The sequence below is a fragment of the Callospermophilus lateralis genome, chromosome 5, assembly GCF_048772815.1.
Source record: "Callospermophilus lateralis isolate mCalLat2 chromosome 5, mCalLat2.hap1, whole genome shotgun sequence".
Taxonomy (NCBI): Eukaryota; Metazoa; Chordata; class Mammalia; order Rodentia; family Sciuridae; genus Callospermophilus; species Callospermophilus lateralis.
In genome coordinates this window covers 110,081,894-110,107,102 of record NC_135309.1, presented here as the reverse complement: position 1 = coordinate 110,107,102, position 25,209 = coordinate 110,081,894, and the positions used below count along the sequence as shown (strand labels likewise).

Below are 25,209 nucleotides of genomic sequence, written 5' to 3'. Positions count from 1 at the left end.
CCATCCTGCCTTCTTCAGGCCCCAGGCTTGAGTTGATCACTTGAGTTTTCACACAATCAACTTCTATTTTTTTTTTTTTAACATCTACAGTGTATGAAACAGGAATGTGTTAGTTGCTATGGAGAAAACAAAGTAGAGAAAAAGTGCCTGTCTTTAAGATGTGACAAGTACTTGCTCCTTTTGTCCAGTTTTCACTTATTCCTTCCCCAGATGAATGGGAGGAATGGCATTGCTTTTGAGGAGATGTGAATGGAGAATGCCAGAGGTAAATCATTCTTACCCCAAACAAAACATAATATAAACATTAATTCTACAAGAACCCAGTGAGTGATCAATGCAGGGCCAGAGTTACCAAAGAACCATCTAAGACCCCCACCCACTGTGTAAGTGAATGGAGCCCAAGGCACATACTTTATTTGGAATGTTGATATCACTTCCTGCTGCCAGTAGCACTTTGCTGCATTCTTCATGACCTCCTTCAACTGCCAAAAAGAATGGTGTTTCTCCATTCTGACAAAAGAGAAAATGAGTTAAAAATCAAATGCCCCTTGCAGTGGAATGAAATCACTTTGAGAAACAGTGTGCTTTCTCTATACCTTTTGTACTTTTTTTTTTCTCACAATGAGTTACGTTCTTTCTTTTTTTTTTAAATTTTTTTATTAGTTGCTCAAAACATTACAATGATCTTGACATATCATACATTTGATTCAAATGGGGTACATAATCTTAATCTTATTTTTCCATGTGTACAGATTGCAGGATCACATTGGTTGTACTTTATTTTTTAAAATGGATATCATTCAGCATCTATGTGCCAACGTATACTGCCAAGATGATATGCTTTGGCACAGCTAAATCATACAACAATCTTGTGAGGTCAGAGTTAATATTATCTTCATTTTACAGATCAGAAAACTAAACCTCAGATTAAAACTGACAAAGCCAGGACATGAGTCCAGTGTTTGACTTCAAAGCTGGCACTGTCTACTCTATTTAAGACTTTTCATCCACCATTCATAATTAACCTCTACTAACCTTTCTATCAAACACTTATTAGGCTATATAAATTGGGATTGGAAAGATGGATTGGACACAGATCCTGTCCACAAGAAAGTAACAGACTATTAAGAGAGATAATTTTGGGAACAAGGAATTATAATGCAGTATGAAACATACAAAATTAGAAGTACAATTGCACCAAGTAACAGCTTGAATCTTTACAAATGATTTCAAATGTTTCATGTTGTTTAAAAAGCAATATTAGTCTTTCAAAAAGTGATTCAGTACTTCAGTTTTCTGAAACTTATGGTAAATGAAAGTGGAAAAAAGTTGAGAGTTTTGTTTAGACCAAAACATAAAGGAAAAAGAAATAATTGGTCTCACGTAATAGCTGCTTAGATATGTCCCCTTCCTCATGCAAACTCTTTCCTAAAATCATGAAAGAAATGCAGAATTCCTTCCCCACTTTTTAACCATTTACCCCTAAAACATTATCCTACTTAACAAGTGCGTTTGGTAAGTCCATAGGTTGTACTTGTAGCTGATTAGGAGTAAGCAATCATGTTAACAGAGAGGCAGGAGCACAGAACCAGTGCTCCGATCTGAAAAAGTGGGAATACTGCACCACAGTGCCTAAGGCCTTCAATCTACCTAAAAAGGAATCACAGATAAAACAGATAAAAATAAGGAAAATAAGGAATTCACCACTTTGATATATCAAGAGCCTAGTCAATGTTTAACCTCTAAGAACATACCCAAAGGAAAGAGTAAGAAATTCAAACCAACATTTATATACAAAGAGTTTCTTGACAATATAAAAAAGATTGAAATAAACTAAATGTTCAAGAGCCAAAGCTTACTTAAATGAATTCTGGGCAGGTGCTAAAAACATATTTGTGTTTAAACATATATGTGTTATATATACACACACACACACACACACACACACATATACACACACAACACATATAAATACATACATACACATCCATGTATATTCTTTTTAAAATGTATATTTTAAATATATACACACACATACACAAAGAAAACTGAAAGGGCAAAATGATGAATATAAGCTGAATATAAGATAATATAATATAATACAAGATGAATATAAGATAATCCTTTAGTGTGAAAAAAATATAAAACTACTATTTATGTTTACTTTTTTCTCAAATTAAAAAAAATCTAGTCCTGGCATGTTTTATAATAATTAATTAAATTATAAATGTATGTAATAAAGGTATGCCTGACTTTCTTTTTTGATGTGAGTTTGCTACCAAGAATGTTTGGAGAACACTGCTCTGGAGCATGATTTTATGGGCTACTCTCACTGATCTGGCAACAGCTTAGAACAGGAAACAGAGACTGCAATGACATATGAATATTACAGGTCTCATTCAAAAGGATAATATTATCACTGTACACTTTTACTTGTGCAATTGAAATTTACCCTAATATGCAATTAAAGTGTGTTGGACTTTGTGTTCTCTCCAATGTATCTTGACTCTAAAATAGCTAAAAAGTGAATGAAATCCATGTGCACACATTCCAATGCTAAAGTACTCGATCAGAGCAAACATGAGTAGATAAAGAAGGTTTGTATTAAATCCTATAATTATAGATTTTGATCTCTGCTATGATTGAATGTTTGTGTCCCTCCAAAATTCATGTTGAAGCCTAATCCTGAATGCAATAATGTTCAGAGGTGGGAGCCTTTAGAAGGTGACCAGGTCAAGCTCCATCCTCATGAATGTGATCTGTGGCTTTCTAAAAGGGCTTGAGAGAGTCTATTTGGAATTTCTACTCTCTTCCACATCAGGACACAGCATTCACTCCTTCTTCCACATAAGGACACAGCAACAAGTTACCATCTTGGAAGCAGAGAGCAGCCTTCAACAGGCACCAAACCTGCTTTCATCTTGTCTTGGACTTCGAGCCTTCAGAATTGTGAGCAATACATTTCTATAATTTAAAAGTTACCCAGTCTGCACACTCATACATTGATGATTGACCCCAAAATTGGTGCAGCCAATATGGAAAGCAGTATGGAGATTCCTTGGAAAACCTGGGAATGGAATCACCATTTGACCCAGCTATCTCACTCCTTGGTCTATATCCAAAGGACTTAAAAACAGGGACACAGCCACATCAATGTTTATAGCAGCACAATTCACAATAGCTAAACTGTGGAACCACCCTAGATGCCCTTCAGTAGATGAATGGATAATGAAAATGTGGTATATATACACAACAAAATACTATTCAGCATTAAAAGAGAATAAAATCATGGCATTTGCAGGTAAATGGATGGAGTTGGAGAACATAATGCTAAGTGAAGTAAGCCAATCCCCAAAAAAACAAATGCCGAATGTTTTCTCTGATGCTGATTCATAATGGGGTTGGCGGGGGGGGGGGGCATGGGAGGATGAAACAAACTCTAGATAGAGCAACGGGGAGGGTAGGAAGGGGATGGGGGCGAGAAAGGCCATGGAATGAGATGGACATCATTACTCTAAGTACATTTATGAAGACATGAATGGTGTGACTCTACTTTGTGTACAACCAGAGATATGAAAAAGTGTGTTCTAAATGTGTAATATGAAATGTAATGCATTCTGATGTCAATACATAACAAATTAGAATTTTAAAAAAATTACACAGTCTAGCTGGATGCAGTGGCACACCTGAAATCCCAGTGGCTCAGAGGGCTGAGGCAGGAGGATCTCGAGGTCAAATCTAGTCCCAGCAATTTAGTGAGACCCTAAGGAACTCAGCGAGACCCTGTATCCAAATAAAATAGATAAAAGGGCTGGGAATATTGCTCAGTGGTTAAGTGCCCCTGGGTTCAATCCCTCGGTCCAAAAAGAAAAAAAAATTACCAAGTCTAATGTATTTTGTTACGGAAGCAAGAATAGGTTTAGACAATTTCTGTAGTGATATGTGAAGATCAATCACATCTAAGATTTACCCTAAGTAATTCATGTTCTTTTTTAAATTTTTAAAAAAAATTTTTTTCAGTTGTATATGGACACAATACTTTTATCTTATTTATTTATTTTTATGTGGTGCTGAGGATCAAACCCAGGGTCTCACATGTGCTAAGCAAGTATTCTGCCGTGAGCGTTCTGCCGCTGAGCTACAACCCCAGCCCTTCATGTTCTTTTTGAGTTTAATGGATGATTCATAACTCTCATTCAAGAAGTTCAAATTGCTGGTTTTAGTGTTTAGATATGAGGTATCTCTCAAAAGCTCATGTGTTGACAATGCAAGAATTCTCAGAAGTAAAATGGTTGGATTAAGACAACCTTAACCTAATCAGTGGATTGATCTACAGATTAATTGGGTGGTAACTGTAAGTAAGTAGAGTGGGCTGGAGGAGGGGCCTCTCTTCAGGGTTTATATTTTATCCCTGCTGAATGGAGCTGTCTATGCTTCCTGATTGCCACTTCCTGAACTATTTTGCTTCTCCATGCCCTTATGCCGTCATGCTCTGCCTCACCTTGGGCTCAGAGCAACAGAGTCGAGTTGGCTGTCTATGGATGAGACCCCTGGAACTGTGAGCACCAAATAAACTTTTTCTCCTCTAAAATTGTTTTTGTCAGGTCTTTTGATCACAGTGGTGAAAAAGCGAACTAAAACACCTGGAATCTTGTTTAAGTTATTCACACCAACTAAACCTGATCATCATTATGCCAAGGGGTCAGACAAGAGTGAACAGACACAAAGATAAACAAATAAAGGCTCTATTTTTTTCCTATGATCCTTGGCTGAAAACCTGGCTTACATTCTCCCAGGAACTGGGAAAGAAGAAAAAAGCTTGATAATAATGCATACTACACATACATGTGGAAACCATGATCCCACTGATTGTACCTGTGATAACATAGGTACAATGAAAAGTGAAAAGAATAAATACCACTTGGTTTATACATGTGCCCAGCACTATTCCCAGTATTAAGTATATGACACAGACTTTCTATTCAAGCTTCCTTATCTTCCTACAAGTTTACAGCTGAAGAAATGGAGGCTAACAGGACCTGTGTAATGTACCCAAGATCATCCAAATCGATACTGGTGGATTCAGAGTATTCAGGGATGCATGGGACCCTTCTGGTGGGTATCTCTGGACCAAAGGGAACAGTGATTTCTCCCAGGCATCATCATGCTTACATGTATTGCCTTCAATTTTCATTATATAGTCCACAGTTGCTATTTTTATGACATACTCCATCAATTCTAAGACATATGTTGTTTCACATGTGAACATCTGAAATTGAGATTTATCTCACATTCTCAGTCAAGCAGAAGGCGGACATGAGATAGGTGTCATTGTTGGAGCATGTGCATTATTTCAGAATGGGTGTTGGTGGACTAGAAGAAAATAGTGGGTCATTCTTATTATGTGGATACATAAACACAGCATCACACACACCTTTGAAGGCAAGGTCGTAATGGTTCTGAATAAGAAAGTGATTCCGAAGAATCCAAGTCAACCTGAAGTTAAGGAATATTTAAATAACTTATTTACTTAGTTTTCCCTTATATGCGTATGATTTTTAAAAATCTAAGATGAAAGTCAAAACACCTCTTTCAAGAAGCATAAAATAAATGGTCTAGGTGGTAAGAAAGTAGTTTTGTGTCATATTCACAGTTCATCTATACCCAAGATGGCTCCTATCCCTTTTCACTGCTTAAAACTCTTTAAGACCTCTGCTGGTACTTAGGTCAAAGCCAAAGCCTCTCCCTGGTAAGCAGAGCCCTTCATCATTTATCTGCCTCACTCCACTCAACTTCCTCCTTTCCTAGTCCCCTGATTCTCCCTCTGAGTGTAATCATCCCAGTACAAACCATGCTCTTCCATGCATCAGTTTCTTTGCTAGGCTCTTCTCTGAAATACTCTACACTCATGCCCTTCTCAAAACCCCTCCTGCCAATGTCCATTCAAATGTCATGGTCCAGATAATACATTGCCTCCTCTGTGAAGACTAATTTCTGAAATGATTTTCTTTTGTGTCCTCATGGCATATACAACTATAACTGCATGCAGTCCATTACATTATTATTTTTCTGGCATGCCTTTATGCCTTTCTTTCCCTGCAGGCTTCTAGCATAAGAACACAGACTTTACCTAATACACAAATAGTTTTTTTTAATAATAGGGTGAATAAATGAATGGGTTAACAAATGAAATGTTATGGAATACCTTGAGTCAAAAAGTAGAAATATTTTAGCATCACATTTTACAGGCTGTGGCACTAATATCTTTGTCTTCCTCCAATTCCATTCTTGAAGCTGTTCCTCTGACTCTTCCCCATTTAAGTCCTGAGTCCAGCTGGAATGAGTATTTCCACATACCTCATTGGTCTCATTGACTTCCTGCCACTGAGTTAGCAGCACCTGCACTGCAGGACTGTGGCCATGCATTGCAGCCAGGTGCAAGGCCGTGTTTCCTTCCTGCAACAGAGACACAATGCAGGTAGAATCTCCTGTGCCAAGGAGCACACCCCTCCAATTGTCAGGACTGCAGGGCTGCAGTGGGACTTTTAAAAGCTTTCTTTTTGGTTAAAGCCACAGACCAGAATGTGGGCCACATTATCTACAGTTTTTTTAAGATTTGTGTATTTTTAAGTTTTAAATGAAGACATAGCTAAGTGGACCAGTAAGGAAAAAAAAATCCATTGATGCTCCTTGTTCACCTTTCTTATCAGTTTGCTAGCAAAATGTGGGAGAATAAAAGTAATTCCACATAACCCATGTGAGGGTGAACTAGTTAAAGATTTCTCAGAGGTAATTTTAGTAACATATATCATATCATATGTTAGAAAATAATTTTATTTTCTTAATTTTATTTTTTATTTTCTACTTTTTCAGTACCAGGGATTGAATTCAAGAGCTCTTAATTACTGAACAATATCCCCAGCCTTTTTATTTTTTATTTTGAGACAGGGTCTCACTAGGTTGCTTACAGCCTCACTAAGTTACTGAGACTGGCTTTGAACCTGCTATCCTCCTTCCTCAGTCTCCTGAGCTGCTGGGAGTACAGGTGTGCATTACCACAGCCTGCTTCAAAATAATTTTAGAAGTGTAGAACCCTTTACCCACAATTCCACAATATAGGAATTTCTCTTAAGAAAACCATCAAAGATGTTCATATAGGGCTGGGATGTGGCTCAGTGGCAAAGCGCTTGCCTTGCACCTGTAAGGCACTGGGTTCGATCCTCAGCACCACATAAAAATAAATAAACAAAGTAAATATATTGTGTTCATCTATAACTAAAAAAAAAAAAATTTAAAGATGTTGATATAGATACAGATACCTACCCTGGTATTCTTCCCTTCCCAATTATGTGAGATTTGAGTCCACAGCAGACCTCAGGGGAGGAGGGGAGAGGGTTGCAGTTGACAGTGGGAGAACATTTATGGAACAAAACTGCCAATCTGGGTAATCCACAGCAAAACTGAATGGATTTCACCTGGATAGTTTAAATCTCCAAATCTATTGTGGGCCAAAGTGCCATCACCAAATCTACACACCAATTGTTACTACCCTTTCAGCAAAGAAATCAAAATCCAGCTCACCTTGTCCTTTTCCAAAGTATGCAGATTGAGAAAGATGAATTTTTCTATCATTTCAACGTGGCCTCTCTCGGCTGCCAAAAGAAATGGTTTCCTTCCTCTCTGAAAATAAATCACAAACTCTAGCATTTATTACACACTTGACAACATTTTAAGGGTAACGAGATGGTCAGCAAGGTCCTTCTGGTCATAGCATTTCAAACTAATTAGGGGAGGGAGTTGATAAGATTTCTGACCCCAAATCAGATTCAATTTTGGGCTGTCACTCAAAACATGGACTCAGTTTCATGGTAACAAAGAGAAGCACTGTTCAAAAGAGACCCTCCCAGGCTGAAAGTTTTCTCTGATATGCGGATGCTAATTCACATTGGGGATGGCTAGGGAAGAACAGAGTTACTTTAGATTAGGTAGAAGGGACTGAAAGGAGGGGAGGGGTTTGGGGGTAGGAAGGATAGTAGAATGAATCAGACATTATTACCCTATGTACATATGTAACTATATGACCAGTGGGATTCTACATCATGTATAACCAGAAGAATGAGAAAATACTCCATTATATATAATGTATCAAAATGCATTCTACTGTCATACATAACTAATTAAAACGAATTTTTAAAAATTTTAGAAATAAGAATAAGAGAATAAAATAAAAGAAGAAGAATAGACCCTCCCAAGCATCAGAGGAGGTGCTTCCTCATAGCCAGAAGACAAGATTCCATTTTAGGGGCTGGGGATGTGGCTCAAGCAATAGCACGCTCGGCTGGCATGCGTGCAGCCCAGGTTCAATCCTCAGCACCACATACAAACAAAGATGTTGTGTCTGCCAAAAACTAAAAAATGAATATTAAAAAATTCTCTCTCTCTCTCTCTTTAAAAAAAAAAGAGATTCCATTTTAAATATAGCAAAATGATAACAGTCACATGCCACATCAGGCCAGTCAATCAGAGTCATTCGTGGGTTTCTTTCTTTCTTTCTTTCTTTCTTATTTCTTTTTCTGGACACATATTATTTTTATTTTGGTGTCATCAGCTAAGCTATCAGTAACTAGCACAGTGCAAAGCAAACTGAAAAGTAGAAAGAGATTAAGAGCCCTGATGGTGGGGCTGGGGATGTGGCTCAAGGGGTAGCGCGCTTGCCTGGCATGCGTGCGGGCCGGGTTCGATCCTCAGCACCACATACAAACAAAGATGTTGTGTCTGCCGATAACTAAGAAAAATAAATAAATAAATATTAAAATTCTCTCTCTCTCTCTCTTTAAAAAAAAAAGAGCCCTGATGATATCATTTGAGTTCCTGGATTCAGGCATACTTGAGCCATTCATATGACTGCTTTGACTCAAACAATAAAGCCTTTTTTTTTCTCTCCTTAAAATAGTTTGAGTTGGGTTTCTGTCATGTCACTGAAGGGCTTATTTAAAACAACTTCCCTATGTCACAGAACTATGAGAGTAATTTAAATGTGCACCAGGGTATCATTTTAGGTTCATCTAAATACTTCAGACTCAAGCAATTATCACAGGCCACATTTGGCAGCAAACTGCTCAGAAAATGTAGGACAGAAGCTGCAGCTTATTGATGTCAGGAGTGCCTCTTCATATCATGGTCCACACAGCTGTCCAGGAGTTATTGTCTTTGGCCCTTCAGGTGACAGCTTAGCTGCAAAGTGACTTAGTTGTAAAAGCCACATTGCATGGGTGTGGGAGCCACCTCAGCTTAGAAGGCCCACAGGAACAAATATTTCTTATAACCATCCCTTGGGTGCACCTTCCAGGGTCCCCATAAGACATGTTGCTGGTTACAACAATCACTATATACAAGAAAAATCCACAGTCTGGCCTCCTTGGGTACTTAATTCATCTTTAGCTCCTCCCAGCCCAGATATAATGCACTAATTAGGGGTCCTTTAATCAGAAGCAATGTTGCTAAGTAAGGTAGTTAATCTTCTATCTTTACCTACTTTGCAAGGACACAAGCCAGAAAGTTAACCAAAGTTTAAATTTGCATGCAGCAGGTGAAGCATTTTTTTTAGTTCTTTACTTACAGAGACCATAAACACTGTGAGTGTGCTGTGTGTGCCCTTTTTAGCACGTATGCCCTGCGTGGACATTTATTGCTTTTGCCCTTATTTCTTCTAGCAATAGCACTTTTGTTTTCCTCTGGAGAACTCCCCATACAACACACACACACACACACGTACACATGTGCCATTTGGTGCAATTAGTGCTGCCAACCACCAGGTCTCACCTGTCTGCCTCCTGTCCCATGAGGTGATCACATAATCCATGTTGATCATGTATCCACAGTGATTGTTTCAGTATGAAGCATATGATTCAAACAGGGTCAAACAATTATTTCTGAGATTTGCATGTCAACATTTGATGAGAGAGGATTTTTCTTTCTTACTGATAAAATCCACAAGGATATAAACCTGAGGCTGCTAATAGCCACCTTTACCATTGTGTGAAGAGTATATCTATGAATAATGACAATACATAGCCAACAAAGTCTAGGAGAGAAGAAAAACTGGATCCAGTAAAGCCTGAAACCATTCAGACACACCCTCAAACACTTTAGTTAGGAGTTAATAAATTACCTGTATTTCTTAATCTAGAATAAGATGGAGTTTTGTTGCTTGTAACAGAAAGGATTCTAATACATCTTTATTGGTTTGGAGATAGAATTAGTTTACTTTTCATTGCTATAATGAAATTCCAAACACTGGATATGTTATAAAGAAAAGTTAATTTTGGTTCATGGTTCTAAAAGTGCAAGGTCTAGGGGCTGCTTCAGGACTCTATCTTCCTGCTGATAGAGTCCTGAGGCAGTGCATGGGTCCTATGGCAAAAGATAGGAAGTGTGTGTGTGTCTCCCTCTATGTAAAAAGCAATGAGGACTCAATCATGGAGATTCCATGCAATGACCTTATCTAGTCTTAATAACTTCCCAGAGGCTCCCCCCTCTAAACATCAGTTAGATTAAGTTTTCACCCTTTTAATACCATTAGCATTTGACTCTGAGGATCATATTCCTGAATGAGTTGGGGGGGTGGTAAATCATAACCCACTGGAAGGATCAGAGATCTGTTCAACTTTAAAATAACACTTCTCTTTTACCTTGGTTGCCACAAAGCTTTGTATCTTTACATAGCTAAATAAAGAGATAGTATCCACTCCCAAAGTCTAAGACATGGGAGGTTCTGAGAAGACTGCAGTTACTACAGATGAAGCATCTTCCTCTCCAAGAAAATAGCAATGACTTTGAACTTTTAGTGCCTTTTAAAAGTGTAATAATCAGGGGCTGGGGTTGTGGCTCAATGGTAGAGTGCACACCTAGTGTTGGTGAGGCACTGGGTTCAATCCTCAGTGCCACACTGAAAAATAAATAAATAAATAAATAAATAAATAAATAAATAAATAAATAAAAATAAAGGCCTTGTGTCTACCTACAACTAAAAAAAATTTTTTTTAAATGTAATCATCAAGAAAAAATTGTAAAAACCAAAATATACAAAATAAGAATGTTTATTATCTTGTAAGTACATCAAAAGGTAACATAGATCAGTTGGTAGAGTGCTTGCCTTGCATATACAAGGCTCTGGGTTCAATCCTCAGCACCAAAAAAAAAAAAAAAAAAAGTAGCATAAATTAAGATGAGGTGATAGTGAAATGATATAAATCTTTTCTCCCAACTAGTACATGTTATTAGGTAAAGTAACAACAGGAATTTCAAAGGCTTATGCATTTTTCCAAAAAAAATAGTTTCTTCTTGTTAGGAAGAAATTGACACAGGCTGTATTGAAACATACCTCTGTCTTAGAACAAGTCACCTCAAGGTCACTCTGACTCAGCCTGACCTAAACCCCCATCAAGACTCAGTTGTCAAGAAAAGAAATCCCAAACACTCCATCTTTATGAGAAAGGAAATTGTTATCTAGGATTGAAAACACCTGAAAGGCCCTTCCCTAATCCCCACTTCTTCACTTTCCTATGTACACAGGCTGTAAATGGGGTCTCAGTCTCCACTCCGCCCTGTGTAGCTGCTGAGCCACCTCTCCTCTCTCTCTATTTCCTTCTTTCAGTTCTTAAACATTTATAATTTGTTTGAGTAGGGCTGTCTCCTAGGACTTCCTTCATTTGGAAGGCAGACTCTTCAACCAGGAAGATAACAGAGTGGGATGGAGGCCGGGGCTTCAGGCTGTAACAGTGGTTCACTTGATACTTTGAATATAACCCTTGCTGCACTGGCACTGCAACTGATTTTGAAAAAGGACATGTTTCTCTCTTCCTCTTTCTCTGATCCTCCCTAATCTCAGGGGAAACAGGATTACCTTTCTTCTCCATTTTAGGCAGATTTATCTGTCCTTCAGTAGACATCAACCATAGGAATGAAGTAATACAGATTTGGAGGATGGTACCAGAATATCTCAGAAATGACTATATCCAAATTAACAAGTGAATTACGACTCCAACAGAGAACATACGGAATGTTGCCTTTGAGCCAGTTCTTTAATAGCTCCCTATTCCAGAGGGAGAATCACAGCCTCTGGGACAGGAATCCCCTGTGTTTCTCCTTTGCTAGCAAAACAATAAAGCTTCTTTTTCCTTTTCCTCAAAGCCATGTGTGTCCTCATTATTGGATTGTCATCAGGGACAGGACCAAGCTTTCGGCAACAAGGCCTGGGACAGATCACCATGCCTCCCTGGCTCAGGATCCTGATTCCATTTCCCAATTAAAATAAGGAGGATTCAGGATTCTTATTCCTGTTTTCATTAACTCAATGTGTATTTAACCTAATGTTTTAAATCATTGCACTTAATTTTTTTTAATTTTTTTTTTTGCTTGTGAACAAACCTTAGGGGCTGAAATTTTAATAAAAAAAAATTTAGCTCTAAATTTAGTGCCAGGGTTATCTAATTCAGCAAAAAATTGCAAACAGACACCAAAGTCCCACCGATATTGTTTATCATAGGCATCCTTGAGATGTCACCCAGGGAAACCCATCACAATAGTTCCATAATTTCTCCTGTACACATCCACATCCCATAACATTTTTTCTTACTTGGGATGATGAATTTAAAACAACCCCAGCATAAGTGGAAACCTGAATAACTAAAGATTTCAGTGGGGAAAGAATATGTGGAATGAGGTCAAAAGTACTGAGAGCTACATTCAACCCGACACTGTGGCACTGATGTGGGCATGGAGTATGACACAGGATGAATTCTCCATACATACCACGGATTATATGTTTAGCTAACTGTTACCTCCAGTCTATATAGTTGGGCCTTTGTATCTGTGGGTTTCATATCTGTGTATTCAACCACTTGCATATCCAATGTATTTGGGGGAAAAAGTGACTGTACTGACTATGTACAGATATTTTGCTTGTCATCATTCACTAAACAAATAGAGTATGACAACTACATAGCATTTATGCTCTATCAGGTATTATAAATAATCCAGAGATGATTTAAAGTATCCAGGAGAATATATGTAAGTTGTATGTAAATCCTATACCATTTTATATAAGAATTTGAGCAGCTGTAGATTTTGGCATCCAAGAGGGTCCTGGAAGCAATCCCCTGTGGATACTGAGGAATGAGAAAATGAATGTCTTCTCAAATTCCCTGTATTCATTTTTCCCACCCCATCAAAACAAGAAACTTGTTTGCATTTGCCTTCCAACGATTTCTAATTCAGTCTCCTTGAGACCACTAGGTGAAAAAGAAAAAATAAATAGAAAAAAAAAAAAAGATAAAGCCCACTGGATATTCCCTTTCATCTGTAGTTGGAACCAACACAACTGTGACAGTAGTCCACTTTATGCTTTAAAAATATAACCATCACTACTTTGCAATTTATTTTTAAAATGAACATGTTTCTTTCTCTTCTTTCCCTAATCTCAGGAGAAGAGATTACCTTTCTTTCCCATCCTAGAGAGAGTTTATCTGTCCTTGAGTACAAACCCACCATAGGAACGAAGTAATCCAGACTTTGGGGAAGATCTCAGAAAGGACTATCTCCTAAATAAATAAATGAATGACAACACCAACAGAGAACATATGAAATGGAGCCTTTGAGTCACTCTCTAAAAGCCCCCTGTTCCTGCTGATGAATAACAGCTTTGGGGACAGGAGTCCCCAGTGTTTCTCCTTTGTTAGCAAAGCAATAAACCTTCTTTTTCCTTTTTCTCAAAACCATGTATTCATTATTGGATTGGCATCGGGGACACAGACTGAGCTTTCAGCAACAAACACTGTAGCACCAAATTCTTGTAAATGCCCAACCAATATATGAATGGCTGGTGAGGCCTTCCTTTCTATTTCCCTCCCTCCTCAACATTTTCGTCTGAGTATTTGGTTTTGATCACCAGATGAAGTTTGCAAGTAGATTCAAAATATCTAGACTACTTTACCTATAGCTTCTGGCTCCTCTAATCTCTTCTTTCCTGCTAAGGGATTCCCAGGGCTATGGAACTTGGAGAAACCTCAAAATATTTCCCAATGCCCTGCATGCCCCCAGCTCCACCCAAAGTCTCTTGTGCCCAGTGAAGTCCGTTCTCTTTTAAAAGTCTCCTCCCAGTAAAGTTTTCCTTGTTAGAATCTGGAGTTCCCTCTTTATCTAAGAGGATTTTTACTAACTCTGGAAAGTAAATAGGCTCTCCATACTTGCTGTTGATAAGAATCAAGACAAGAGAGTAGTGCTATGAAGATACAGTTGTCTTTTCTATCAAATCTATTTTGATGAATAGTCTGACAGACTGAACAGAGGCCCCCTTGAAATTGTCCTTTGCTGTCCCCCCCCCCCCCGCCTTTTTGCCCTCATACCCCTCTCTAAACCTTTGGCTGACGAGAAGCCCAGCTAGATGTTAACTGCTAAACCTTTGCTTATATTCACAGAACCAAGATGATCTTTGCATCACAAGTCCTTAGTAACTCACTGCAGGGGCTGAAGTCCATTGTGATGTCCTAAAGAAGACACTGGCCCTCACTGAGGAGGGTCAGACTTCACCAGCCTGAAGCCTCACTACCTTCTCAACTCCCCCCACACACACAAAAAAACCTATGCAGCCCTGAGCTCAGGAAGATAGAGCCTTGAGGAGCTATCCCTTCTACTTTCTTCAGGGCTGGCTTGGAATAAACCCCATTCCTTCCTACCAACACTCATCTCCCTAACATTAGTACTTCAGCGTCAGGCAAACCAGACATCTGACTCTAGTAACATGACCATGAGTTCCTGAGTCCAGCTCCAAATTGGCTTCTTTTTCCATTTTATTATTGTGTTAAAATATTCATAACATAAAATTTACCATTTGACCATTATTAAGTATACAGTTCAGTGGTATTAGGGGTATTAGTTATATTCAAATGACTGTATAACTGTCACAACCATCTAGCTGCATAATCCTTTCATCTTGCACAAGTAAAATTCTGTACCCATTAAGCAATTTATTAGACAATAAATCTCCACACACACCCTCAGTCCTTAGCAACCATGATTCCAACTGACTTTTGTCAACATATTTGACCTCACTCATATATCTTAGTAAAAAGAGGAGATTTTGTTGTCATTTCCATTGATAGATCTTTCAAATAATTTTCATGTAAGACTAAAATTGGACTCAGAGGGTCTTCTTTCCCTACATGACCCAGTGGTCTTATCATTCACTCATTCCTTGTATGTCTCTGAACCCATCTTAAGATATTTTAATAGATATGTGGCTCTGCACAGTCTCTGCCAGGAATCCTCAGTGTTTTCTTCAACAAACAAAGCAGAAGGAAGAAGCATGAGACAGGATAAGCCCCAAACCAGCTGAAATGATAATGGACAGGAAGCAGCTGACCAGCTGAAGCTCAAGAAATAGAAAAGCTCCCAGTAAACCTGTTTGGCCTTTGAATTCAACAGCCTGCCAGATCTTTCCCACACACTGCTGTCTACCATGGGAGTCAGAGTTCACTGAAAGGGGAAAGAGAAAAAATTGTGTGTATCATACATAACCAGCCCTCAAAAAATATCTGCTGAATTGAACTGAATGGAATTCATTCATAGGCTGCATCCCTGCTGAATTAGTCAGCTTTCCATCTCTATGACAAAATGCCTGAGAAAAACAATTTAAGAGAGAAAAGACTTATTTTGGATCACAATATTGTAAGGTCAGACAACAGCAGCAACCAAAAAGGAGGCAGATTTAAAAGGCTGCTGAACGAGGCTTTATTGAGATTCCACTCCTGGGAGGAACTCTATCAGACTAACAGAGCAGATAGGAAGAGGATCTGAGGAGAAACCGTGTAGGGGCTCAACAGGACTGGAATTTTTATGGAGCTTACGGCAGGAAGGAAGGGCTTGGGACAGGAAAAGGGAGTTTTAGAGTCCCTTGTCCCACTGGAGTTGGTTGGGGAACTGGCTGAGATCCAGGATTGGCCAGGAGACCCTGTGGATTGATAGGTAGTTCCGTTGGTGCCTGATTGATGTTTCTTTCGCGCTCGAAGGCTGCTTGGTGCTTTGTTTCTAAGTCACTGCCATTGACCTGACAAGTATTATTTATTTATTTATTACCAATATTATTTGGTACTGGGGATTCAACCCAGGGGCACTCTACCACTGAGCTACATCCACAGACTATTTTATTTTGAGACAGGGTCTTGCTAAATTGCTGAGGGTCTCGCTAAGTTTCTGAGGCTTGCTGTCCTTCTGCCTCCACCTCCTGAGTCACTGGGATTTCAGGCATGCACCACCGTGCATGGCTTGGCTCATAGGTTTTGGTCAATGGTCACCTGACTTCATTGTTATGGGCATCATTCTGGAAAGGCAGAAAGAACATCATGGTGGAAAGGCATGGTGAAGCAAGCTGCCCACCTCATGGCAGTCAAGAAGCAATGATGATCAAGAGAGGAAGGTGGGGGCGGGAAGGGTTCAGGAAGAAGATATGCCCTTCAAAGGCATGACCCTAGTGACATACTTCCTCCAAACAGGTTCCACACCCTAAAGTTTCTCCTGCCTCCCAATAGCCTATTAAAGTATGAATCCATCACTACCTCCATTAAAGAATTTAATGCTTTCATGGTCTAATCACCTTCCAAACGCCACACCTCGGAACACCTGCTACCTTGGGAACAAAGCCTTCAGTACATGAACTTTTAGGGGGATGTTTCAGATCCAAATCACACCATCTAACTCAGCATGGATCAAAATGCAAAGATCAGCTTCCTCACACCAACACTAAGTGGTGTTTGACGATGATATAGTGAGCACTTACCTTAAACCTAGCTCTTTGCTAAGCATTTTATGGTCAATACCTCATTTAAGCATCCCAACAGTGACTGCTCCAACATTGCTACATAGGAATGGCTTAGAAGTGATGTCTAACTGGAAGGGGCAGAATGACTCATCATAAAGCTAACTTACACTGGGCATGGTACCGCACACCTGTAATCCCAGCGGCTTGGGAGGCTGAGGCGGAAGGATAGCAAACTCAAAGCCAGCCTCAGCAATGGCAAGGTGTGACTCTGTCTCTAAATAAAATACAAAATCGGGCCGGGGATGTGGCTCAGTGGTTGAGTGCCCCTGAGTTCAATCCCCGGTACTCCTCCTTCAGAAAAAGAAAAGCTAATTTACATAGGCACTTTTACATAAGATTGAGGAAGTATCAATCATTTACATCAAAGAACGGAGGCTTGCCAATAAAGTGTGTGTGTGTGTGTGTGTGTGTGTGTGTGTGTGAGAGAGAGAGAGATTGGGGGGGGCTTCTTTCACAAGGGATCTTGGTGCTACCATGAAGTAGATTTTATTATTCCCATTGTACAGATGGAGAAACCCAGGCTTTCAGCAGTTGGTAAACTTGCTTCAAGTCACATAGCTAATGTCATAGAACATCTGTCTATCTGCCTCTGTAAGTGGATAGTTGTTTGGTCATATACAAAAGAAGTAAAAGGGGGAGGTGGCTCAAGCGGTAGCGCACTCGCCTGCCATGCGTGCTGCCCGGGTTCGATCCTCAGCACCACATACAAACAGAGATGTTGTGTCTGCCAAATACTAAAAAAAATAAATATTAAAATTCTCTCTTTCTCTCTCTCTTTCTCTCTCTCTCTCTCTCTCTTTCTCTCCCTCTCCCTCTCTCACTCTCTCTTTAAAAAAAAAAGAAGTAAAAGAAATTTATAGATCTTATTTGAAAAAAAATAGTTTTTGTTTTATTGTTGTTTCTAAGGTTGAAGTCAGAAGAAAATGTAAATTTTTTCTTAATATAGTTGAAATAAAGTGAATAGTACTGACCAACTTCTAGCAAAATGTTATGAAGAATAATAGTCTTGTGGCACAGAGCAAAACAAGTCTCATTCATCAAGTACAGTCCAATGCTGAAAAATCAAGGGTACTCCTCTATTCAAAAGGCCTAGATGGGCACAGCAGCGCACGCCTATAATCCCAGCAGCTCAGGAGGCTGAGGCGGAAGGATCGTGAGTTCAAAGCCAGCCTAAATCCAGCCTCAACAAAAGCGAGGCGCTAAGCAACTCAGTGACATCCTATCTCTAAATAAAATACAAAATAAGGCTGGAGATGTGGCTCAGTGGTCGAGTGCCCCTGAGTTCAATCCCCAGTACCCCCTCAAAAAAAAAAAAAAAAAAGAAAAGAAAAAGAATATAGACAAATACAGTAGAACTGAATTATATTCCATAACTGGTTACTTCATAGCTTTGGATCAAATACATTCTTAAAAGTTCATGCATTAAAGAATAAAATTTAGGCACACATTCTAATACTTAAACAGGTAGACACTGTCCACATCCTGGACAGGATGAAAGAATAGAGAAGAAGGAATCTAGCTGCTTCCTCCATACTTCCAGTTTTCCCCACATGCAGAGGCCAGGGTCACTGCCAACAGCAGCACTTCCCTTCTGTGCTGTGGTCTGCCACAGTGATGGAGAAGCTGGTTACCAGGCCAGGGCTGTCTGTGCTTGCTATTTGGGCAGCTGCACCAGAGGAAGGAAGAAAGCTGAGTTCAGTGGGGGTGTATGTGAAACCTGTTTCCCCCCACTGCAAACACACCTTGTCGGGCTGGTTCAGGTCCTTTAGGTGCAGGTCTTGAATGAGGTACTCCACAATGTGCACATTATTACTCTGAGCTGCAAAGTGAAGGGCATTCATTCCGTCCTGAGGATAGAGGGAGGGAAAAGATATGGCTTTGGAACTTCTCCCTCCTGCACGGGTGAGGTGAGAGCTCACATCCATGTGTGACCCACAGACCTACCTGGTTCTTGGCTCTCTGGTCTGCTCCAGCTCTAACCAGCATGAGCATGATCTCAAAGCTTCCAGTCCAGGCCGCAAGGTGAATTACAGTCAAGCCGTGCTTCCCCGAGAAGAGAGAAGAAAAGACTCTATCACATGAATGAGCCATGGCCTACAATCTCAGTCAATAAAGTACTAGTTAACACCAGATTATTAAATATTAAGAAATGGAAAATTTAATATTCAAAAAAGAAAAATTTCAATTTTATGGGAAAAGTGGGTATATTTAATAAGCAATAGACACAAATGATTCTCCATCCAAAAAATATATAAAATTAAATGTTATATTCACAAAAAATACATGAAAAATAAATATATTAGGACAAAAGTTAGATTATAATATATACTCTCTTAACTCAGTTTTATAAAAATGAAAAATAGAACATACATGAAGTCAATAAACAAATTACACTTAAGAATATATCATTAATAAAGATAAATGGCAATTCTCTAATATATGAGATACTCTCACAAATGAACAATGACAAAAAAGTCAGGTTTGGTGGTACAAGTCTATAATCCCTACTACTTAGGAGGCTGAGGCAGGAGGATGGCAAGTTCAAGGCCAGCCTTGGAAACTTAGTGAGACCCTGTATAAAGGGCTGGGGATATAGCTCAGTGGTAGAGTATGCTTGAGTTCAATACCCAATACCATCAAATAATAATAACAAAATCAAACAACAAGAAAAAAAAACAATAGAAAAATGCACACAGGTGCTCTCTTGAGGTGTTAGAGGAAATAGATACCATTATTGTCTAACAATCTGGCACTATAAATTTAAAATGCACCAGAAATCCCATTCTTGGGGATTTATCCTATGAAAATAAAATGTCAGGACCTAATGTTAAATATATGAACATATTGTTAGCTCTGAAAATTGGAAACAAGGTACATGTTTATCAATAGGGGAATGTTAATAAATTATGAAATAGTTATATCATGCAACCATTAAAATAATGAATTAGCTCTATAACAATGGACTTGAATAGATTTCCATAAGCTTTGTTAAATATGGGAAAAAACATAGACAAAATATAATCCCCATTTTATATAAATGATACAGTGAACAAAACCCCCATATGTGTAAGTGTATATATCTATATCTATTTATAGGTGGGTTGGTAGCATGTAGAGATATTGACATAGATATGATCACATGTGCATGGAGATAAGTACAGAAATAAACACACACCTATCTCAGATTGTTGAGTACAGTCACTAGAAGGGGGATGGTACACAAAGATAAGAAAATTGGAAAAGACAAGTTATATAGGGTTCCCATTTATATAGAATCTATCTAAAAGGACTCTGTTTACACAAAATTATATAGATGTGTGCATAGTATTTGTTTAGGCTGAAATAGATATTTGGCTCAGGACTTACTGACCTGTCAGGTTGTTCTGGGCAATTGTATGCAAGTAATATACTGAATTAGGAGAAAGAAAAGTGTGGAAGGAAGCAGTCAGTTGTCAACATTGGCCATCTCAGGTCAGTGGGCTTAGAGGCAAGTAAACTGAGAAAACCTCATCTGCACCTTCAGTGTCAGGTTACTAAGCAGTAAACAGTAGTCTTTATGATCAAGTGGAACTGACCCCAAACTCTGGTCACTTTCTACCATTTTCAAGTACTGTGATGTTAGTCAACTCAGTTAACTCTCAGCTTCACGTTCCTTATCTTAAAGTTCATGCGACTTCTTTTCTTTTTTCTTTATTCTCATCAAAACCTAAGCCATTACCTCTGCACAACTGCCTGCCAAAGGCAAGCCCTCTCCCTACATCTCATTTGTCCTCCAAATTGACTGTGCTTGTGATCCAGGATACCTGTTTGTTAGATGCACACAGCAGGAGTAAATATACAAGGAATAAAGGTCTGCAGGGCACTCCCTATCAGATCCTCTACTGAGATCTTAAACATGCTAGACAAGTTCTACCACTGAGCTACGTCTCCAATCCTTTAGATTTTTTTTCCTTTTTTAGTTTTGAGAAAGGGTCTCCATAACTTGTCCAAGCTGTCCTCAAACTTGTGATCCTTTTGCTTCAGCCTCCTGAGTAGGTGTGTGCCACCAAGTCTGGACGAGGGCACTTCTATTTGTGAAGTGTATATATCCTTTAGTGTTTATTTTGGCTTCTCCAGTAATCACATTCATATATTCACTTATTCTCAGTAGAGTTCAAGTTGGGAGAGTGAATAGCAAATCCCAGATTATCGAGGTATAAGTTTTAAATCAATGTTCCAAAGAATATTTTTAAGTATCTCAAGACATTTTGCATAGTAATGACTGAGAGGTACTATGGGCACTTAGTGCGTAGAGTCCACAGATGCTGCTAAACATTCTACAATGCACAAGAAAACCTCACAACAAATAATTATCTGGCCCCAGATGTCAATAGTGCCACTGTTAACAAACCCCACTCTAAATGTACATATGCTATTAAATTTTCATTTTAGCTGTCACACTACACAGTGAATCAGTCCATTTAAATATTTAAAATTCCAGAATTTTCTTCAAACTTTTCACAACTTCTTCACTCTTTTACAAGGAACATTGATATATGACCTCTAGGTAAGGTTCTTCAAAAAATGTATTCTAACCATAGTTCCACCTCTTGATTTAGCTTCCCTACAAATCAGGCTCCATATTCAGTACTACTAAATTTGGTTTTACATATGGGCATAAAAGACCAGAAATATTTGGACAGGTGATAAACTACATTTTAATAGGAGCTCTATTTCTTCCCTAAGAGGTCATTCCTAATCTTGAACAGCCAACATTTAAAAATTCCAAGTGCTGATTATAAAATCTAAAAGCTGGGAATGCAATCTCTGAAACCACAATCTCTGAGTGGAGCCATTGTTCTTCTGAGGCAATGAATCACTACACAGAGACGTAAATTCCCACAGAAGAACTTTCCTAAAACAAAGTCTTCGGCTATGCAACTGGCATGCTTAAGAGTATGTGTCATGAATTACACTCACAGTTGCCTCACATGCTCTGGAAAGTACAAATTGCCAGTCACTGACAAGTTATCTGCATTACCTATGACCACTGGTCATAGGTGAGGTTAGTAATGTCCTCTGGGGAACACTTAAACTTTAAGAGCTTCCCAGAGAAGCAACTCAGAAAGCAGATGCTAGTCATCTTCTAAGCACCTTAGGCTTCCCTTTATCTGGTCTGCCACTTCTCAAAACGTGGGGATGCTACCCACTTTGACTCTGGAGGTCCTTAGTGGTGGGGTTATGCATTTGACCCTAAGCATACAATACCTTGCATAGTACTCATATGTTATAGTCTCTGTCCTTGCTCCCCAGATAGATAACAGGAGACTCAAAACCAGGACTATATCTCATACCAGATACAATCATCTGGGGATCTTTTTCCCCCCTTTTGGTATTGGGGATTGATCCCATGGTGCCTTAGCACTGAGCCACATCTCCAGTTCTTTTTCAAATTTTTTACTTTGAGACAGGTTCTTTCTAAGTTTCTGAGGGTCTCACTAAATTGCTGAGGCTGACCTTTGATTTGCAATCTTCCTGCCTCAGTCTCCTGAGTCAATGGGATTACAGACATGTACCACTGCACCTGACATTGGGGAATCTTTTTAAATTTAGGGATTCTGATTCAGAAGATCTAGGTTGGGACCTGAAATTCCTCATTTCTAACATTCCCAGGTGATGACCATGCTTCTGGTTGAATCCCCAGTAACTGGCATTGAGACTTATGGTAGACACTGAATATACATTGAAGGTGAAGGGTTTCAATTGTTAGTTCTTTGAAAATGGGTGTTGAAACTTTGAAGACAGATCAGCCAAATCAAATTAAGGGCTTATCACTCAGATAAGACAGTTGCCAGAAATGACAAAACCATGGTAGTGCTTGTGTTATGATGATAAATATTTTATCAGTTATGTACCAACATCTCTGTGAATGATAAAATTCATTACAAAAATCTTTGGTGAAATTTCTAAGGCTGGCACCAGAGATACATAAGGAATTTCCCATCTGATAGCATTTCAATTTACAAGGCAACATTGATAGAAGCTGATGTTAATTAGAGACGTGCTTCAGATATGGGGTAACACAAATATATGCTTAGAAAGCCTTGAAAAGAACAAGTTGGTAAAAACATCTCTCCATCATTTCAGGAATACTTTGCTTACACTCTGACATAAGTCAAACCTGAATTTAATACATTTGAAATTTGGCAATCCTTAGCTATGCTAGCTTGGAGAAAAGATGCATTCAATCCAGGCCATGGATTCACAGGTGTTTGTTGTATGATTTTGTCTACTTTAATATCAGGTTGAAGATTTGGGGTTATGGTTATGGTTAAAATAGAGCAAACACACTCCACCCTGTCTCTCCTACCAAATGCAACTAAAGACTCTGAATAAAATTCAGCTATCTGAAGACTCTGAAAAGTAAATGGTTGCAGGTAGTTTAAGAAAGGAAACCAGAACTCAAGAGTACAAAAAATCCTGTTGTGAGTTTCCTGATTTTTGTTTATCTTCTTCTTTCCGTATCTTCCAACTTGGATTTGAGGCAGCACCAACCATGAAACTATACAAGGACAGAAAGAGTTCCAAAAGACGCCCTTCTTTCTAGTCTAAGGAGCAGAGGGAGCCTCTAATGAATAAAGAAGGTGGGGAAAATTCTTTGCTTCTTTGTACTTTTCTGGTCCTACAAGCTCTGGAAGGCTGAGAAACGTAGGGGAGATGATCATGGAGAGGAGAGAGCTGATGAACTCTAGACAGGGCAAAGGGGTGGAATGAGAAGGGAGGGGGCATGGGAGTAAAAAAAATGGTGGAATGAGATGGACATCATTACCCTAAGTACATGTATAGAGACAAGAATGGTGTGAATATACTTTGTATATAACCAGAGATGAAAAATTGTGCTCTATATGTGTAATATGAATTGTAATGTATTCTGCTGTCATGTGTAACAAAGTAGAATAAAAATTTTTAAAAAAGAAAAAGAAAAGAAAAGCATCCTATGAAGTTGGGTATGCACTTCTGGGCTTGCTCCTGAAGTGTACATGGATGAACTCTTAACATTAGACAAAGACTTAGAGAACTGATTTATGTGTTGACCACTGCCAGTATCAGACTGGTTCCTGGGACATACCTGAACAGAACTAAAAAGGTTTTTAAAAATGAAATGACTTTTAAAAAGTGATTGTTGGTGTGCAAAAAGAAAGAAAAAAATCACAACCTATTTCTACCCTGAACTAAAATTAATTCAGAATGAACCATTGTCTTAGTCTGTTTTGTGTTGTTATAACAGAATATCACAGACTGGGTAATTATAATGAACAGAAATATATTTGACTCATGGTTCTCAAAGCTGGGAAACCCAAGACGGAGGTACCTATCTGGTGAGGGCCTACTAGCTATATCATAAAATAGAAGAAGGCATTACATGAATGAGGGGAGGTGAGGAAGATGGCCCAAGTTTGTTCTTTTTTTTCAGAATGCTCTCCTGAGATAACAGCATTAATCCATTCATGAGGGCAGAGCCCTATGCACTAATGAACTTCCAATAATGTTGCATTGGGGAATAGATTTCCAACATATAAACTTTGAAGGACACAGCAACTATAGATCTAAATGTAAAATACAAGGGCTGGGATTGTGGCTCAGCAGTAGAGCGCTGGGAAAAATACTGAAAACACAAGCTATAGATGTGATAAGGTAATGCAAATCACATACCTAACAAAGGATTGGTATGCTACAAGAAGTATTTGTTCAGATTCATTTCATACAAGGCAAGAATGATCCACCCACAAATCCCACTGGACTCCCCAAGTTTGGTTGTCCTAGGTTAAATGGTTCACCTGTTTATAATATATATTTTTATAAAATTCCACAATAAGAAAACAATTTTATTTTTAGAAATGTTCAAAAGATCTGGATGGAAATGTTGCTCAGTGGTAGTGCTTATCTGGCCCTGGGTCCTCACCCCCCAGCACCACGTGGGACACAATCTGAACAGGCTTCACCAAAGAAGATATAAAAATGGCAAATAACACATGAAAGATGCCACATACCATTAGCCACTAGAGAAATGCAAATTAAAACTGTAATGAGATGCCTACATAACTGTGAGAGTTGCTAAAAATTAAGGGGGAGGGGATGGCAATTCCAATGAGGATGCAGCATAAGTGAAACTCTTCTACCTGGCTGGTGAGAATGAAAATGGCACAGCCAACCTAATGAAATATATATTACCATGAGTCAAATATATTTCTGTTTGTTATAATTTCAGAAGTTACGCATATACAACTTAACCCAATAGTCTCACTCTTGGGTATTTATACTACAGAAATGAAAACCTAGGCATAAACAAATTC

The 25,209-nt window shown here is 38.7% G+C and overlaps 1 protein-coding gene across 1 annotated transcript in view; it reads right to left on the bottom strand.

Annotated features, from left to right (window-relative positions):
• The window catches only part of Ankdd1b (ankyrin repeat and death domain containing 1B), a 65,076-nt gene that overhangs the window by 26,444 nt on the left and 13,423 nt on the right, over positions 1-25,209 (bottom strand). Inside the window, exons 4-7 of the mRNA XM_076856084.2 lie at positions 18,821-18,919; positions 18,619-18,723; positions 7,582-7,680; positions 6,358-6,456 (exon numbers count right to left, since the gene is read on the bottom strand). Of these exons, the coding sequence (XP_076712199.2) occupies positions 6,358-6,456; positions 7,582-7,680; positions 18,619-18,723; positions 18,821-18,919 (402 nt within the window). The remainder of the gene's footprint in view (positions 1-6,357; positions 6,457-7,581; positions 7,681-18,618; positions 18,724-18,820; positions 18,920-25,209) is intronic.